The sequence below is a fragment of the Lepidochelys kempii genome, chromosome 2, assembly GCF_965140285.1.
Source record: "Lepidochelys kempii isolate rLepKem1 chromosome 2, rLepKem1.hap1, whole genome shotgun sequence".
NCBI classification, from domain to species: domain Eukaryota; kingdom Metazoa; phylum Chordata; order Testudines; family Cheloniidae; genus Lepidochelys; species Lepidochelys kempii.
The window spans coordinates 190,479,304-190,499,774 of record NC_136381.1 but is presented as its reverse complement, the minus strand read 5'-3'; the positions used below and the strand labels follow the sequence as shown (position 1 = coordinate 190,499,774).

General features: G+C 43.0%; 1 protein-coding gene across 2 annotated transcripts; it reads left to right on the top strand.

The window, feature by feature from the left end:
* The first annotated feature begins 3,441 nt into the window (after positions 1–3,441).
* Positions 3,442–20,106, top strand: LOC140906022 (C-C chemokine receptor type 5). Of its 2 annotated transcripts, none has more exons than XM_073329519.2 (2): positions 3,442–3,725; positions 18,913–20,106. In XM_073329519.2, exon 2 carries the CDS (start codon positions 18,924–18,926, stop codon positions 19,995–19,997), a length of 1,074 nt encoding a protein of 357 aa, XP_073185620.1. In that variant the 5' UTR covers positions 3,442–3,725; positions 18,913–18,923; the 3' UTR covers positions 19,998–20,106. The 2 variants fall into 2 exon arrangements, with proteins under 2 accessions (XP_073185620.1, XP_078707438.1); XM_078851312.1 differs by lacking the exon at positions 3,442–3,725 and adding an exon at positions 17,595–17,788.
* Positions 20,107–20,471: the final 365 nt, after the last annotated feature.

Below are 20,471 nucleotides of genomic sequence, written 5' to 3'. Positions count from 1 at the left end.
ATTTTATTCCTGGAAGCTTACCCCCATGGAGATAAACCATGATATACTGGACAAGGAGCTGCTTGCCATAAAAACTGCATTTAAAGAATGGCATCATCGCCTGGAGGGGGCTCGACACCCAGTACTGGTCTTCACCGATCATAAGAACCTCGGGTATTTCTGCAAGGCCTGAGCATTGAACTAGAGGTAGCTAAGGTAAGTCTTTTTATTTTCTTGGTTCGAATTCATGATTACCTACAACTCAGGAACGCAAAATGGGAAAGCCGATTCTCTATTGTGGAAGGGGAAATACCACCAGGGAATTGAAGAACCAGCTTCTGAGACCCCTACCTCCTCAAGCCTGGTAACTTTGCCAGTGCCACAATCCAGCGAGACCTGCTCTCCCTCTTCCAGTCTGCCTCAAAGGAAGACCCACTTGCCCTAGGGATACAGCCCCTTTGTTTCGTGTGGGATGGTGTAACGTACTTTGAGCACATATATGTGCCCCCAAGCACCCCTGACTGGAGATGCTATGGTTGTATTATGGTGCTCCATTGGCAGGGCACTTTGTCTGCCAGAAGACCCCCTGAATGGTTGCCAGTTATTTCTGGTGGCCCTGCATGTGGGCTGAGGTCCAAGCATACGTGGATTCCTGTGAGTGATGTGTCCATACTGACACCCTGAACCAGACCCCTTGGCATCTTAGTACCCTGGAGACTTTGACTAGGCCTTGGTCTGCTATTAGCCTAGAATTTATTGTGGAGCTCCCACCGTCTTATGGCTACACCCTAGTCTTGCCAGTTGTGGACTGCCTGATCAAAATGGCCTGCTTCATCCCCTGCAACCAGCTCCCTTCTGCCGAGACTACTGCCCAACTGCTACTGCACAACATGATCCAGCTCCAGGGACTCCCAGACCACATAGTTTCCAAGTGAAGCCCACAATTCATCTCTCACTTCTGGTGTGAAGCATTCAGTCTACTGGACATCTGGATATTCACCTCCACTGCATACCACCCCCAAACATATGGACAAACAGAATGAGTGAACCAAGTATTGGAACAGTACTTGAGATGCTTTATAAATTATCATCAAGACAACTGGTCCATGCTTCTGCTACACTCAGAGTTTTCCTACAATAACTCCAACCATGCCTCTACAGGTAGGAACCCCTTCTTTGCTAATTACAGCTTCCACCCCTGTTTTCAACCAGCATTACCAATGGCCTCCTAAGACCCCACCATCACTGATTGGCTCTGGTTCAGTAAGAACTCAAGAACCACTTAGAGGCTAAGAAGGCCTACAAGAGGCATGTGAACTGTTGGTGAAAAGAAGCTCCAGTATTTACAGTAGGTATGGTTCTCTGCCAAACACCTACAGACCAAGAAACCATGCTGCAAATTGGACCATGAGTTCCTGGGATTCTTCCCAATATGCCGGCAGAATAACTCGATTACATTGAAACTCAAGCTTCCCCCATCTCTCAAAATACAGAGTTTTCCATGTTTCCCTTCTGAAGCCTTACACAGAGAACCCCTTCCCTGACTGAACCACATGACCACCTCCACCAGTTGAAATCCAGGGCCATTAAAAGGAATATAAAGTGCATGTCACCCTCAAATCCTGATGGGTACATGGCCACCTGTATTATCTGATGGACTGGGAAGTTTATAGCCCTGAAAAGCATGCATGGGAGCCTGCCTTACATATTCACACCCCTGACCTGGTGGAGGAATTTCACAAGGCTCACCCAGACACGCCTGGACTTGCACCACCCCAAAGAGGGACCTGAAGGAGAAGTTGATATAAGAACCTACAGGACTAGAACTGGGGACCATGGGCCACTGACATCTCAACATCACCTCAAAAGACTTAAGCTAGGCTCCCGTGGGAGGACCCTGTGAGGCTGGGCCCAGCAGGAAGTAATGCTCAGCTGGACCTGAGTGGCAGCTTCTTGCAGCCCACTGATTGGCTGGCACTGGTTCATAAGCCAGGAAGCCATGATAGAGAGTTGTCTGAGCAACAGTGCAGACTGCCTTGCATCAGACCCTCTGTGTGAAAGATCCCAGACTCTGGCTTCTGACCCTGCCTGCCTCCTGATACCTGACTCTTGGTTTGTCCTCTGGCCTGTCTCGGTATCTGACCCTCTGGTACCCAACTTGACCTGACTCATGCTCTGTCTACTAAGTCTGACTGTTCACAATCCAGTCGTGGCACAGTATCTGGGCTAGTGTATCTGCAGGATGCACTCTCAAAATTCAGCACTGTAAGGTCTCCATTAAGTTCTAGATGGAACTGGTTGTTGAAGGTCCATTTTTAGAAAAGAAGAACTGCTCCTTCACTTATTGTAATAATGCTTACAAAACATCTGAGATGCAGCAGAGTTCTCTTGACACAGGAAGCTCCATGTTTCCTAGTTTCTGAAGAAGTAGACAGGGTTAATCACCCTACTGGTCACAAAAACAGAGACACAGTTATCTTCCATAAGAAGCTTGGTAAATCAGTGACTATCTTCTCTCTCTCTCTCTCTCTCTCTCTCTCTCTCTCTCTCTCTCTCTCTCTTTTTCTTTCTCTCTCTCCCTCATGTATGAAAAGGTATAGTAAATGATTAAGAATTAACATGAATGATGGTGTAATGAAGCAAGGGATGCAGTCTTTCAGAACCATTTGAGCAGGAAACTGGGTAGGAAACAAGATAGGGATTGAGCTAGTTGGGAATGCAGTGGAATGAGATGCTGACCAAAGCTATCAGGACAAACAGGAGCAGTCTTGTTGAAAAATCTCTGACAAACATTATATTAAAAACAACTCCGGATTTTGGTTTTGAAACAGTTTCTGGAAAACTTTGATTTGAAGATGGCTTTATCTAAGAACACGAGCACATTAAACATAAAACCCTTCATAGCTGATCTAGAGGGTGTCAGTTTTATTGCATGCCATGAGCTGAGCTTGCAACTCCTATTGCACTATGCTGAAGCTGTACCATTTAACATCTTATCACCACATGTAAAGAGGCTTTCTACTGCTTAGAGAGAATTAAAATCTGTGGCAGGAGTGGTCCAGAAAAACTGCACTGGAACTTGCAGTACAAACACTTGGTGTAAGCCCTGCTTTCATTATCATGTGCAATTCCATTGTAAATTATCAGTTGTAGTTATATAGGATAGAGCAGTGGTTTGCCTCCTTTTTGGTACTGAGACCCACCTTCCCCATTTAGCAAAATAGGAAGGGCAGGGTGGTCATGACCCTCTGACATCTGGCTGTGAACCCCAGGATAGCAAATCTCTGGTATTGAGCATTATCCCACTTTTTATATATATCATCCCACTCTGAAAGGGTTGTGACTGCAGGAGCTGTTAAATTCTCTAGCCTGTTTGAATTGCTCAATCTGATTTTCTTTGAATCAGTCATATGGGAGGAAGTAGAGCCAAGTAATTAAAGCACAGGACTGGCCTCTGGAGTGCTGAGTCCTATTACCACCTCTGTCACAGACTTGCTTGGTGACCTTGAGGAATTCACTTCATCTCTTTGTGCCCTGGTTTGTCTTACTCACTGTGCTACGGTAGAACCTCAGAGTTACGAACACCAGAGTTACGAGCTGACTGGTCAACCACGCACCTCATTTGGAACTGGAAGTACACAATCAAGCAGCAGCAGAGACAAAAAAGCAGCAAATAACACAGTACAGTTCTGTGTTAAACATAAACTACTAAAAAAGGGAAAGTTTTAAAAAAAAGATTTGACAAGGTAAGGAAACTGTTTCTGTACTTGTTGCATTTAAATTAAGATGATTAAAAGCACCATTTTTCTTCTGCATAGTAAAGTTTCAAAGCTGTATTAAGTCAATGTTCAGATGTAAATTTTTGAAAGAACAACTGTAACGTTTTGTTCAGAATTACGAACAACCTCCATTCCCGATGTGTTTGTAACTCTGAGGTTCCACTGTATTGTGAAGCTTAATTCATCAATGTTTGTACAATGCTTTCACGGGCACCTCTGCTACAGGGAAAAAAGTATTATACATGTGTTTTTCTGAATATGTTGAGAATATAGGACACGTTGATACCAAAACAATGCATTTTTGGAAGGTCGGTTACAGCTAGCATCTTGTCTGTGTGTGGAATAAATATTGTGTGGTCTTGCTATACTGATAGTTAATGTTCCACTTTTTTAAATGGGAAGCTACAATGTAAGGACAAACATGATCTTTTGATTGTGATCCTTTAAATCAACTATTTGTATTTAGCAGCAAAAAAAGGCTCAGGAACTTGCAATTTTTGCAAGAATGTCATTTTGCTTTTAGTGAGGAATATAAAGCATCTGGGTCTTGGAAGTCCCCAGAGAGCAAAGCCAGGTTTCATCCAGGTAGGGCCAAACCTATCATTTTCCTGACAAATCTTTAGGGATATGGAACCATACTGGCAAGAGGTAAGTGATTTGAGAGCAGATGCAGCTGGGTCTCAGTGTTCAGGGCTCAGCTGTCATGTATAGGAAGGAAGAGGCCAGTATTATCCAAAGGAAGATTGACCTCTAGAAAAGACTGTGTTGTGTTTATTAAATTCTAGGAAGGGGAAGACTTGCCTTTGGGCTTGGATTATACCTTAGAAAATGGAGTAATAATTTCTGAACAGAATGTAGTTCACACTTACTCCATTTCCTTGGGTTTTATTGGCATTATACTCAACTTAAAAGCATTCTGTCTGTAACACTATAACTTTTGAGCTCCACATCTGATCACTTGCAAAATTTCAGGGAATGTTCTAGGCATCAATGGTCAGAGCTCTCTGTTGGTTTTTGGGAAAATCAGAAAACTGAAAGGGCTGGGGGGGGGGGGAATGAGGGACACATGGAACCCCTGCTGTTTAGCAGATCCATGGCTTCAAGCACTTCTGCAACTGGCTGTAGACCAAACAACTGGTTGGTGGACACCCATTAACACTTTCTGAATAAAACAATATCTCATCTCTACTTGTCCTCTCACAGACAAAAAGAAGACAAATAATGGAGTGGAGGGAGAGGGAAATAGGGGAGTGCACATAGTCCCTGGTATGGGAGGGGAAGGAGTCCCATAATCCCCTAGCATTGGCTTTAAGGATGAGAATGGGGGGCAGACAGGGCCTGTAGCATGGGAGTGAAGGGGGTATTTGAAAAAGGGAAGATTGGGGGCACAGAACCCCTGATGGGGGGATTGAAGGACCTTGTCTGTGGGAAGGTGGCATGGCACACAGAACCCCTGGTGGGTGGGAAGGTGTGAAAGAGAGGGAAGGGAGAAGGGGGGCACATAGAACCCTTGGCAGAGGGAAATTTGGGGAGCTGTAGGGAGTCCTGGAAATAGAGGGGGATGGGCAGGGCCAGCTTTAGGGGTAGATGGTCAAGGCAGCCATCCTGGGCACCAACATTTGGAGGTGCCAAATAAACAAGATTTGTATGACTGCATGTGTGCCTTGTGTAGAGGCACTGAAAACATTTATCTCCCTGAGCAACAAAACACTTACAGTCAGCCCTGGGGATGGGAGGGTGGCACACGAGGAATTTCAGGGTGGTGAATGGAGTGATGTGTGGAGCCCTTAGTGGGTGAACATGCTTGGCCTACATAAGATACAAAGTGTGTGACTTAGTTGATAACTCAAATAGAGCAAGAGAAGGGTGAACCCTTGCTTTCTCTCCAAGGTTGGCTGGTGAACCCTTGCTTTCTCTCCAAGGTTGGCTGGCACAACTGCTCTTCAGGAGAGGTACAGTTTTGGAGTAGCAGTACGAGCTGCAGGTCAGGATTAATGGGCAGTGGCAGAGCTGTAAGGGAACCCAGGAGTAGAACAGCAGGACATGCTGCAGGTCAGGACTGAGGTACTAGGGGTTTCCCTGCGGAGAGTCTCAGTGTTCCTTCTGCCCAGAGAGTTACTCCGTTAAATCCAGGGCAGAGATATTGAGCCATGCCTGCTGGGAGGAACCAATCAGCAACTCCCTTCCAATGCCTGCGAAGAGGGTGGCTCAGTATTTGATTTCATTTAGATTTGGGGCTTACACAAACTGCATCTGAAACTGCATCTGTGCAAAGCTCTAGCTACCCTTGACAGACTTAACCACAATAACGATTAAGAGTTGCTAAAGGTAAATTCTTCCCCCACCACTAGACCTCATCCAAATCACCAGTCATGTGAACATTGCAGCTTAAATCAAAGAACACCATAGCCTGTTAAAGGGGGGGGCCTCCACTTTTTTTACCTGTTTATCCATTGGCAAGGGAAAGCCTTGTATTTGGACCCTGAAAAGGGAAGGAAAACTTGGGTGTGTGTTTTTGTTCTGTGAGCTAGCACTGCTGATGAGGGAAACTCCACCCTCTGATATGGCTCGTTCTCTTGTAGTTTTGCAGCATTCACTCTCACTGACTCCTGTGAGGAGGTTTTGAACAAACCACCTTTGGAGATTTAAATCAACTTAGTTTCAAACGTAGCATGCTCCTTGAGCAATGAGCTGTGATGACATAACTGAGTCAGTCAGAGCTGCAATTCTGAGCCCCTCTTGCTTCTCCAAATGAACAACTTGGGAAATATCTGCTAGTCATACAGCACCATACCATGCTATACCAAACAGACAGCACAAGTGTTAATTTTTCTATATTTAACAGTGTTTTACAAAAATAGAAAGAGAAAAACCATGATCTTCTTGCTGTCCATTGTTTAGGTCTTCACACACAACAGCACAAGATGTGCAGTAACCAAACTCAACATTGATGTACAAAACCTAGTTTTAAAAGTTTACAGCCATTTTAGCATTCACTCACTAAGAATTCATCAGCTTAAAGAGTTTTGTGAATTTGCTGGGGTAGAACACAGTAAAATTCTATGTCATGTAGTCACACGTTGGCTGTCACTTGTACTTGCTATTAACTCAGTAGCAATGTGTTGGAAAGAGCTTACAAGTCACTTTCTATCTTTGGAGACAGATGAATGTCCTAGAGTAATATGGGATAGTTTTGGAATGAAATTGCTGAACTGTACTGTTTCTTCTTGAGCCGTGCTCTAAAAATATTCACAGACACTACTAAAGCTCTGAAGTCAAACTCATTCACAGTAACGTCATTGTTCAAATTGATATCTAGTGTAGACAAGAAACTAGAATGCAGAATAAATGAAAACATTTGTGTTATGTTGTGACTTTCAAACTAAAGAAACTCAGTGAAAGTGAATGAAGGAAGTGAGAAACAGGGGTTCTGCTTTTTTTTATCAGCTAGCTCAAAATTATTTACAAAACAGATATAACCTCAGTGAAAACAATGTGCACAAGAAACTGCCTTATTGGCAAAAGTGTTCCTTTGAAAAATTTGCTGAAGCTGAAGCATGCAAAACTGATAAAGTTACTGACATGGATGAGTTATGTGAAGAATTTTGTACAATCTAAAGTCATTTTGTCTCCTGAGTTTCTAGACTGCACAAGTACTGAAGAGAAATACTTTGATTTTCAAGATGACAAACCCAACTAGAAGCAGAAACTTCAAGAATTTGAGAAAAAAACCCTAGGTTCTTACATACTTTCTATTTCATGTAGCGAAGAAGATGCTGAAAGAGTATTTTTGTTAATGAATTCCACATGACAAGATGACAAATCAATTGGAAGTAGACACAGTGAAAGCCAAACTACAGAGTTGTAGCTTCTGAAACTTTTGAAAATGCTGAGTGCAAGGATGTTTCCAGGCCTTGAAGGGGTAAGAGCTGGTGACAGCACCCCTTCTCTAAGGGTATGTCTACACTATGAAATTAGGTCAAATTTATAGAAGTTGATTTTTTTAGGAAGTGATTTTATGCAGTCGATTGTGTGTGTCCCCACTAAGCGCATTAGATCGGTGGAGTGCGTCCACAGTACCGAGGCAAGCATCGACTTTTGGAGTGTTGCACTGTGCGTAGCGATCCCACAGTTCCCACACTCTCTGCTGCCCATTGGAATTCTGGGTTAAGCTCCCAACGCATGATGGGGCAAAAACATAGTTGCGGGTTGTTTTGGGTATATGTCGTCAGTCGCCCCTCCCTCCGTGAAAGCAATGGCAGACAATCATTTTGCGCCTTTTTTCCGTGCGGCCGCCATACTGCTTTTAGCAGATGGTGCAGTAGGACTGCTAACCATCGTCATTGAACCACTGCTTCCGCTGCCACTCTGCTCTCCTGCTGTCATGAATCCACCTCTCAGGTCCTCTTGTCATTCTCTATAAATATCTATTCTCATGGCATCCGTTGTCAGCCACCGCTTCCGCTGCAACTCTGCTCTCCTGCAGATGCATACTACAGCAAGCATGGAGCCCACTCAGATCACCACGGCAGTTATGAGCATTGTAAACACCTCATTCATTATCCTGCAGTATGTGCAGAACCAGAACCTGCAAAAGCAGGTGAGGAGGCGACAGCAGCATAGTGACGAGAGTGATGAGGACATGGACACAGACTTCTCTCAAAGTACGGGCCCCGGCAATTTGGACATCCTGGTGGCAATGGGGCAGGCTCATGCCATGGAATGCCAATTCTGGGCTCAGCAAACAAGCACAGACTGGTGGGACCCCATAGTGTTGCAGGTCTGGGACAATTCCCAGTGGCTGCAAAACTTTCGCATGCGTAAGGGCACTTTCATGGAACTTTGTGACTTGCTTTCCCCTGCCCTGAAGTGCAGGAATACCAAGATAAGAGCAGCCCTCACAGTTCACAAGCGAGTGGCGATAGCTCTCTGGAAGCTTGCAATGCCAGACAGCTACCGGTCAGTCGGGAATCAATTTAGAGCGGGCAAATCTACTGTGGGGGCTGCTGTGATCCAAGTAGCCAACGCAATCACTGAGGTGCTGCTATCAAGGGTAGTGACTCTGGGAAATGTGCAGGTCATAGAGGATGGGTTTGCTGCAATGGGGTTCCCTAACTGTGGTGGGGCAATAGACTGAACGCATATCCCTATCTTGGGACTGGACCACCTTGGCAGCCAGTACATAAACCGAAAGGGGTACTTTTCAATGGTGCTGCAAGCACTGGTGGATCACAAGGGACGTTTCACCAACATCAACGTGGGATGGCTGGGGAAGGTACATGATGCTCGCATCTTCAGGAACTCTGGTCTGTTTGAACAGCTACAGGAAGGGACTTACTTTCCAGACCAGAAAATAACCGTTGGGGATGTTGGAATGCCTATAGTTATCCTTGGGGACCCAGCCTACCCCTTAATGCCATGGCTCATGAAGCCATACTCAGGCAGCCTGGACAGTAGTCAGGAGCTGTTCAACTACAGGCTGAGCAAGTGCAGAATGGTGGTAGAATGTGCATTTGGACGTTTAAAAGCACGCTGGTGCAGTTTACTGACTCGGTTAGACCTCAGTGAAACCAATATTCCCATTATTATTACTGCTTGCTGTGCGCTCCACAATATCTGTGAGAGTAAGGGGGAGACATTTATGGCAAGGTGGGAGGTTGAGGCAAATCACCTGGCTGCTGATTACGCGCAGCCAGACACCAGGGTGGTTAGAAGAGCACAGTAGGGCATGCTGCACATCAGAGAAGCTTTGAAAACCAGTTTCATGACTGGCCAGGCTACAGTGTGACAGTTCTGTTTGTTTCTCCTTGATGAAAACCTGCCCCCTTGGTTCACTCTACTTCCTTGTAAGCCAACCGCCCTCCCCTCCTGCCTTTGATCACCGCTTGCAGAGGCAATAAAGTCATTGTTGTTTCAAATTCATGCATTCTTTATTAATTTCTCACACAAATAGGGGGATAACTGCCAAGGTAGCCCAGAAGGGGTGGGGGAGGAGGGATGCACTGTGTGGGGTAGTAGAGGAGGAGAGAAGGGAAGGATAAGGCCACACTGCACTTCAAAACTTCTTGAATGCCAGGGGGTGGAGTGGTTCGGTGCCTGGAGGGCCCCCCCCCACATTCTTGGGTGTCTGGGTGAGGAGGATATGGAACTTGGGGAGGAGGGCAGTTGGTTACACAGGGGCTGCAGTGGCGGTCTGTGCTCCTGCTGCCTTTCCTGCAGGTCAACCATATGCCGGAGCATATCCGTTTGATCCTCCAGTAGCCTCAGCATTGCATCCTGCCTCCTCTCATCATGCTGCCACCACCTCTCCTGTTGCTCCCGCCACCTCTCCTCACATGCGTCCCTCCTGTCCTTGCATTCATTTTGTGCTTTCCTGGACTCTGACATTGCTTGCCTCCACACATTCTGCTTAGCTCTTTCAGTGCGGGAGGACTTCATGAGCTCAGAGAACATTTAATCACAAGTGCATTTTTTTCACCTTCTTATCTGTGCTAGCCTCTGGGATGGAGATGATGGGGGAGCATTGAAACATTTGAAGCTATGGGAGGAAAAAAAGGGAGAGTAGTATTTAAAAAGACACATTTTAGAGAACAATGGGTAGACTCTTTCACGGTGAACCAAGCTGTTAACATTACATAGCACATATGCTTTCGGTACAAGGTCCCTCCCAGCACCAATTCTCTGGGATGATCGCTTCACCCCTCCCCCCACCACATGGCTAACAGTGGGCATGATTTCTTTTCAGCCACAGGCAAACAGCCCAGCAGGAATGGCCATCTCTGATTGTCCCCTTAATAAAATGTCCCTATTTCAACCAGGTGACCATGAATGATATCACTTTCCTGAGGATAACACAGAGAGATAAAGAATGGATGTTGCTTGAATGCCAGCAAACACTGGGACCATATGCTGCCATGCTTTGTTATGCAATGATTCCAGACTATGTGCTACTGGCCTGGCGTAGTAAAGTGTCCTACCATGGAAGATAGAATAAGGCTGTCTTCCCCAGAAACCTTTTGCAAAGGCTTTGGGAGTACATCCAGGAGAGCTTCACTGAGATGTCCCTGGAGGATTTCCGCTCCATCCCCAGACACGTTAACAGACTTTTTCAGTAGCTGTACTGGCCACAAATGCATCCCAAGTCTTCAGGGCAAATTAATCATTAAACATGCTTGCTTTTAAACCATGTGTTATATTTACAAAGGTACACTCACCAGAGGTACCGTCTCTGCCTTCAAGGTCTGGGAGCCCACCTTGGGAGCGCTGGGAGGGTATTGGCTCCAGGGTGATAAACAGTTCCTGGCTGTTGGGAAGAACAGTTTCATCCTCCTCCTCATCATCATCTTCCTCTTCCCCAAAGTCCTCATCCCCGTTGCGTGCGACTCTCCCCTTGCAGGAGTCCATGTACAGGGGTGGGGTAGTGGTAGGGGCACCACCTAGAATGGCATGCAGCTCATCATAGAAGTGGCATGTCTGGGGGTCTGACCCGGAGCAGCTGTTTGCCTCTTTGGATTTTTGGTAGGCTTGCCTGAGCTCCTTAAGTTTCACATGGCACTGCTGCGGGTACCTGTTATAGCCTCTGTCCTTCATGCCCTTGGAGATTTTTTCAAATATTTTGGCATTTCATCTTTTGGAACAGAGTTCTGATTGCACAGATTCGTCTCCCCATACAGCGATCAGATCCAATACCTCCCGTTTGGTCCATGCTGGAACTCTTTTGCGATTCTGGGACTGCATGGTCACCTGTGCTGATGAGCTCTGCATGGTCACCTCTGCTGATGACCTCGCCACGCTGGCCAAACAGGAAATGAAATTCAAAAGTTCCCAGTGCTTTTCCTGTGTACCTGGCTAGTGCATCTGAGTTGAAAGTGCTGTCCAAAGCGGTCACAATGGAGCACTCTGGGATAGCTCCCCAAGGCCAATACTGTTGCATCCACACTACCCCAAATTCGACCTGGCGATGTCAATTTCGGTGCTAATCCCCTCATCGGGGAGGAGTACAGAAATCGATTTTAAGAGCCCTTTAAGTTGACAAAAATGGCTTCGTCGTGTGGACAGGTGCAGGGTTAAATCGATCTAATGCTGCTAAATTCGACCTAAACTCATAGTGTAGACCAGGGCTAAAGTCTGAAGCTTTAATTAAATTGAATTCTAAACCATCTAGCTACCCACCATGTGCACAGACAGGCCAGAAACTGCAACAATACCCAGCAAAACTGGCCTGTATGTATGGAAGGTCTTTGGGAAGAGGAACAACAACAACATAATCCACACTTTACTCCCACAGCAAAAAGTACCCTGCAAGCTTCCCCAGTTTCAGCAGGTGGGTGGAGAGCAGGAGGGGAAGAAGCCAAGAAGATAGCTGTCCTCTGTAGAACCATCCCCCAAAAAGCCTATGGGAACCTACTGTGCGAAATGTGGGTTTCTTTGGGGATCATTCTGCAGGCAGCATTTCCTAAAGATGCCTAAAATATCCCTGGGTTACTGTTAAGTGAGAAGCAGACAGACCTCTTTTCAAGAGCTGAACACTCTTCTGCTCTGAATATACACAAGCAGAAATAATTATTAGACTCAATTTCTTAAAAAATACATGCAAATAGTGATTTCCTTTGCAAATTGTATAGAAGATCCTACTCCTTGGAATCATTCTTAACTAGGAATCTCTGTGTGGATGAGAGGAATGAATTTCCTGCTGGTCTTTTAGAGAATACATTTCTAGTTTTATACTAATTGCAAAAAGTTGATACTTTATCGCAGAGGTTTTCAACCTTTTTTCATTTGCGGACCCCTAAAAATTTCAAATGGAGGAAAATCTTAGACATAGTCTGCGGACCACAGGTTGAAAACCACTGCTTTATTGCATGTGCTTGTCTACTCACCCACACTTGATTTGCCCATAAGATAGAAGCAGTTGTGATTTAGCCTTGGAGATAGTGTTTGAGAGAAAAGGGAAACAAAAATGATTAGGGGTATGGAACGGCTTCCGTATGAGGAGAGATTAATAAGACTGGAACTTTTCAGCTTGGAAAAGAGATGACTAAGAGGGGATATGATTGAGGTCTATAAAATCTTAAGTGGTGTGGAAAAATTAAATAAGGAAGTGTTATTTACTCCTTCTCATAACACAAGAAACAGGGGTCACCAAATGAAATTAATAGGCAGCAGGTTTAAAACAAACAAAAGGAAGTATTTCTTCACACAATGTATAGTCAACCTGTGGAACTCTTTGCCAGAGGATGTTGTGAAGGCCAAGACTACAACAGGGTTCAAAAAAGAACTAGACAAATTCATGGAGGTTAGCTCCATCAATGGCTATTAGCCAGGATGGGCAAGGGTGGTGTCCCTAGGGTCTGTTTTCCAGAAGCTGGGAATGAGCGACAGGGAATGGATCACTTGATGATTACTGGTTCTGTTCATTCCCCCGGGGCACCTGGCATTGGCCACTGTCAGAAGACAGAATACTGGGCTAGATGGACCTTTGGTCTGACCCAGTATGGCCGTTCTTATGTTCTTATGAGAAGGATCTTTTTACTAGAGCTCTGCTTTTGTCAAAATTTCCTCAGAAAACTTACCCTCTGAATCTCCACCATATGAAGGTTACATAATCCAGAGAAGGGGAACTGTCACCCACACATTCTCACAACAGAGCTATCTCTAAACACAAAACGTCCCTCAGAGATGGACATTATCATCCCTACTAAACAGGGTCTTCACATAGTGAAATTTTCCACCCAGATTTTAAGATTGGTGTTGGGGGATGGAACTTTCTACCAAGTATTTGATCTTTCCCCCTTCTCCTTCACTTCTCAATGGTTTATCTCTTTTCATGGCTGGCAGGCTCTGGTTATCCTGCATGCCTCAGTACAGTCTCTTTTGTAGACAACTTTAAAGTAAGAGTGACTGTACACAAAGTACAATAAAATGCTGAGACAGACAAAATTGGATTCTGAATTAGCGAACACTTCTACTAAATTTTGATACAAGATGGATGAGGTAATATATTTTATTGGACCAACTTCTGTTGGTGAGACAGACAAGCTTTTGAGCTAACCCAAAGCTCTTCTTCAGGTCTGTCACTCTAATATCCTGGACTAACTTAGCTACAAGAACACTGCATACAACAAATTTTGACACCAGCAGTCTAAAAGCAGAACATTTCATATGTCAGTTTTTGTTGGTTTGTTTGCTGTTAGATTTTTGTGCTATGTGGGATATTACAGTAGGTCATAAGAGAAAAGCTACATGAGACTGCCATCTATTAGCCTCTTCACATATTGAGAAGAAGAGAGTCTGATTCTGCTGCAATTGTGGGAAAACAGTTATGGATTATGGTAGAGTTTAGCACAAAAAGCTACAAGAGAAGTATCCCCTCTTCATTTAGAGGAAGTATATAGTTCACTGAAGTTAATGGACAGGCTCCTATTGACTTCACTAGGCTCCGGCTCAGAACCTTAAGTCTCTTAATGTGCCATTCAGTGCTCTGGATCACGCAATCCTGCATTTCTACTTGGAAGCAGTAGAAGCCCCTCAGCTACAAAGGTGGGGTCTCAAAACTTATTCACACCTGTTATCTCAGTCTGGTGAATGTTTGCAGATTCATCCAACCCTTTGAAACTCATCAGCCATCCATGAATGCAGATTGAGGAGTGAGACATTTGAGGTGATTGTCCCGCATTCTCATTATCACTGCAGCTGGTTGTGGGGAAAACCAAAGGGGCAAAGGAATTCTTTTAAAAAAAAATAGATAGATAAGAAAATGTTGGAGCATACTAATTTGGGGGGTAGGGGCATGCCATAACTTTTGACCACTGAGCAGTGTTTGGCACAAATATTTGAAAAGCACCTACTACTAGTGAATCCCTTCCTCAGACAACCTTCAAAATTTACCCTTTTCCCTTGACAGCAAATTCAGATATAGGGGACCCTGAAAACTCCTATTAGCAAGCTCAGGCACAGGGCACTCTGAAAACTCACCCTATTAGCAAATTTAGTCATAAAGGGCCCTCAAAAACCACTTAGCTGTGAGCACAGTTATGGAGCCCCTGGAAACTCATCTTATCAGCATGCTCAGGAACTAAGACTCATGAAAACTCAGATTTCTTATTCTTGAATGGTAGGCTAGCTCTGGATGAAGAAGCCTGAATGGGTCCATTGGACTTACATACAGAACAATCCTGGATTTCACATTATGAACATCAGTTGTAAAGCATCATGAGAATAGGAACCACTGGAGCATCTGAAATGAAATGACATATTGAGAACAAAAGCATGTTCACAATGTTCTTCTGATTATATCTTACAGGCAGTTCTGCCACAGAGTTCTTATGGGACTCTTGACAAGTGACATAAACCAAACTTTTCACAAGAGGTCACTAATTGTGTGTTCCTTTTTTTCTGGGTACCCAGTTTGAGACCCTAGGGTCTGATCTGTAGAAGTGCTAAGCACTCACAACTTCAACTGAAGTCAATGGGAACTGTGCTTTGAAGTGTTACATAAAGCTAGATGGTCTGAAAAATCAACCCTAAAGATCTCAAATTCGGCACACAAAATTAGTGGACATTTTTTATCTTAATCTTTTTATGTCTCAGTTCCTCCTCTGTAAAATGAGGATAATATCCTTTACCTCAAAGGGCTGTTTTGAAGATAAACTTACTGATGTTTACAAGGCACTCAGACTGTCAAGTGATGAGCACCATAAAAAGTCTTAGGAAATTATTAATTATGTATTCACTGCAGGGCTTGGATGGTGCACAATAAATAAAACATGGAGCCACATATTAAATGATAAGTATATTATAGTTTCTTAAGTAGATACCAGTAAGCATTTTATCTTTATTTTTCTTGTAACCATTTCTGAGTTTTATGCCTTATTACTTGTACTCACTTAAAATCTCTCTCTTTGTAGTTCATACATTTGTTTTACTGTTTTATCTAATCCAATGTGTTTAAATTGACGTGTCTGGATAACTATTTAAGGTAATAAATTGGGATATTATTCCCTTAGAGGAATAATTGGCTCAATATAGTTGTACTGGAGAGCACTGGGCAGTATAGGACATACATTTCTGGGGGGAAATCTGGGACTGGGAGTGTTTTGGGGCCAGCCTGGGGTAATCTTTAAAGCTGGTAAGATCCAAGGTGTGGCTGACTGGCTGCAGCAGAAACAGACATACCTCTGAGTGACTTACATGCTGGTGGCTGTTTGTGAGCAGTCCAGTTTCAGTGGCTACAGTAGCAAGGTATTGAAAAGGGCATCCCAGGTTGCAGGCAGGAGTGAGGTGACACAGCTACTCATTAGTCTGGATTGTGTCCCAGTATGTCACAAACCTACCTTAGGGCTCTGAGTGCATTAACAAACAGGCAACCTTCATTCTGGCATTTCCTGACTTTACAGTGCAAGACTTTGCAGCCTTAATGTTCTTTTAATGTGGGATTTATCTGCAAGTAATATATTTTTGGTTAAACAGGCCAAGCAAACCAGAGGCTGTACAATATTTAACCATCAGCGAGAGAGGGACATGAATTAAGCACTGAATGAAGAGTTCCTCTTGATGCACGCAGATGGTGCCATAATGTCACTGGGGAACTGGGCAGCAAAGCACCTCCTGAAACACTGTACAGTCACAAAGCTGAATCCCAACTTAGCCAGGAAAAACACAACAAAAGATCTGTGCAGTATCACCTATCACCACCAAGAGTTTTGTGTGCTTTGCTCCTCCACTGAAACTGTCATTGCAGAGGAGGTGGCAAACATCACACCCAAAACGTCTGTCCTTTTACAAATATATTACAGTTGTTCAAAACGCTACAGTTTCCAAGAGTGCTGCTATAAGGCAAGAATGTGTGTAGCCTTTGCTCAACCATGAAAGACTCCTCAGTATTTGCACCCTTTTAATTTGTTTTCTGTAAACATTGGTGTGAGTTATTTGGTTTGCAAGAATGTTCGCAGAAACTCGTGCAGATGCATCCACACCACGGTACACACTGGAAAGGAATTAGTCAAACCCTCCTGTTTATAAAAGTTGCAATCATCTGAGCAAGGAGAGGAAACAATATCATGTGATTTAGGTGATCAATTGCACAGTACAAATACTTAATTATAAATAATGAATCTTCAAAGCTATACTCATAGTGAATAATTCATGAGAAATCCATAGGCTGAAATATTTTGTATAAAACCTTTGAAAATTTTTCAATAACAAGCATATTTAAATAGCAAAACTTGTTCACAGATAATTTGCAAACAGCTGCTAATGCAAACACCTAGCTCTGGTGTTACTGATGGAAAAGATCTATTAAATCATTAACTCCAACCAACTTTCACACCCCAGAGAACAGACATTTCTGATACTGAAGAAATAACATGTTAGAGTTCAGGCAAAAGGCCATTGCAATAAGAGGAAATAAAATCTTGAATCAACTGGATCATTTTAATCTAGTCAGCAGAATCCAGTAATTAGAACAAGATTATCAATTCTAACTATGGATACATTCAAAATGGACATTGTAAGAGTATTTTTTTAAACAAAAGATTTAAAATACAAGAATATGGCACAGAAAATATTATGGTTTCTAAATAATTAGATGGGTTTCAGAGTAACAGCCGTGTTAGTCTGTATTTGCAAAAAGAAAAGGAGGACTTGTGGCACCTTAGAGACCAACCAATTTATTTGAGCATAAGCTTTCGTGAGCTACAGCCCACTTCACGAAAGCTTATGCTCAAATAAATTGGTTAGTCTCTAAGGTGCCACAAGTACTCCTTTAAATAATTAGATGTCATTCAGGGAGGAGTTTGAGTATCAATTTACATATTGTGAATTCTCTTGCAGGTTAGCAGCCGATCACAACATGATGAATATTCCTTGGATGGTAGAGAACAGTGATCGGTTTTCATTAAAAGTCTACATATAAACATTTTTCATTGTTTCGATTTGATCTGAACTGCAAGAGAGGTGAAACTTGCCATTTCATCCCACAGCATAGGTTCTGGTTGTCCACTTTCCTTTTTCCACATTTTCCCAGTTAACAGGTAAATCAGCTGTTTGTTGTATACAAGGAGATTATCACAAAAACAAGAACAAAAAGAGAGCCTGATTCTCATTTACAGAAAGGCCACCTGACATTGCTCTGATGATGTAAAAGATCCTTAAAGTAAAAAATAGATTATATTTATACTCACTTTCTTCAAGGCTCCTTTGCATGACTATAGCAGTTTAAAGTGGCCTGGGTATAAATGAAAATAAGTCCTTAAAGACAAAGAGGAAGAATTTTCTTAACTAAAGAGTATAGGCCTTATTTTCATTTACACAAGGGCCCCTTTAATCCACTCTGGTACTATAAAGTGCCCTAAAATTAGGTATAAATGTACATTGATATTAAGGCCATTTTATATTGCCATAGTGGGATAAATGGACCCTGCCAGGCCCTTATTTTTTCCTGAACCAATGGAAACCGAACACGGAAGTACAGAGAAGTCTTTTATGTGAGAAATTTAAGAACTTGTTGAAAGAATAAGCATTAGAAGTAGACAAATAATTTTCAACAAATAATATTTTGCAAATTTTTGCCTGTGGAATGCTACTTAGATGTTCTGCACCCAGAGCCTACCAATGCGCACACACTCATGGCTTATTGCTTTGATGTGGGCTAGTGACATCTGAATGTGGTTCAGAAAGCTGAAAAATATTAACTGTTTTCTCTTCTTTTCTGTTGGTCTCTTTTTGGTTCATTCTAACACTTCTGAAAACCACTTACTCCCCCCTCCTAGCATCCCAGCTCTGAACTAGTTGCCTCTGCTATTAGTCGGTCAGCAATTAGTTTTCACCTGTGTTATGGTGCCACATGGTTTAATGAAGACAAACACTTCTCATACATAGTATAAGTGGGAAACAATATTTAGCAAGTTTAAAGAGTAAGTTAATTCTATATTATTTGTTAACGTGATCTGCAATTTTGTTTTTACATCTTAACATCAGCAGTTGTTATCCTGCCTGCTTAGAGCAAAGGGTATTCTGAAGTGAAAATCAACATGCACAGTACATTTTAATGGCTTGTATGAACATATGATTATACCATACAATGTATTTCATTCCTGTGTTTCACTGTGATTCTATACAGTACTCTGTAAATAATCATCCATTTCTTCATTCTTAGGCCAGGGCAAAATGAACACTTCTACTAGTGAACCGGAGATGGAGACACAGACAACAACGTATTACTATGAACAGGATGATGCCGCACCATGTTCAAATGACGTCAAACAATTTGCATCCCAGTTTCTGCCCCCGCTGTACTCCTTGGTGCTGATATTTGGCCTGGTGGGCAATGCACTAGTTGTCCTGATCCTGATAAAATACAAGAGGCTGAGAAGCATGACTGACATCTATCTGCTGAATCTGGCAATTTCCGATTTGCTTTTTATTCTTTCCCTGCCATTTTGGGCTTACTACGCAGGACACGAGTGGGATTTTGGAAATGCAATGTGTAAAATTCTTTCAGGGGTCTATTATGCTGGCTTCTACAGTGGAATGTTTTTCATAATACTTTTGACAATAGATAGATATCTGGCCATTGTCCATGCAGTGTTTGCTTTAAAAGCTAGGACAGTTACCTATGGCATCCTCACAAGTGTTGTCGTTTGGGGTGTTGCAATATTAGCCTCTCTTCCAGGGTTAATATTTCATAGTGTTCAAAAGGAAGGTCCTCACTGGACTTGCAGCTCTCATTATCCATCAAATTATGAAAAAGAATGGAAGCAATTCCTGATTTTAAAGATGAACATCCTGGGACTTGTCATTCCATTTGTCATTATGATCTTCTGCTACATAGAAATTATAAAAATATTACTGAGACGTAGGAATGAGAAAAAACACAAGGCAGTCAGGCTTATTTTTATCCTAATGATTGTTTATTTTCTCTTCTGGGCACCATACAACATCATTGTTCTCCTGTTCACTTTTCAAGATTCATTTTCCCTAAATAACTGTAAGAGCAGCAGTCAGTTGGAGCTAGCAATCCAAGTGACAGAAGCGATTGCAATGTTCCACTGTTGTGTCAACCCCCTGATCTATGCCTTCGCTGGTGAAAAATTTCGGAAATATCTTTATACCTTTTTCCAAAAAGACATTGCAATCTACCTCTGCAAACCATGTCCAGCTCTTCATGGTGATAAATTAGAACGGGTTAGCTCCACATACACCCCATCCACTGCAGAGCATGATATCTCCATTGGTTTGTAAAGTGCATTAGAAATGTAGCCAGTAAAAGTTTCATCCTCCTTTTAACTTAAAATGTTTTGGAATGAATCAGTTTTTTTATGGTGTTTGCCCTTAAGAACTGTACAGTTACCAGTCCCAGTAGCTATTTTTTTTGTGGCATTGCAGCATTTTTCTGTGTGGCATTGTGGCATTTTCATTCTCTGTGCAGTGAATGCTACCGACTCCACAGAAATTCTAAATACTGATGTTCGATAAGCATCCACTTCAACATGGAATCCAATATAATAAGGGTTTGTTCTCTGGATGTTGGCCAATGAACAAAGTGTCAGTGCGATTTCCTCAGGAAATATAATTCAGAAGATGGTGCGAAGAGGGCAGAGAATGAGGTATGTCCTCTTTCAAGAACCAGTTCCTATATGCAAAGACCACAAGGAAAACTCTGGGAGGAAGGTAACTACAGGAGAGTGTCTTGGTTATTTACATGGGGTTGATGTG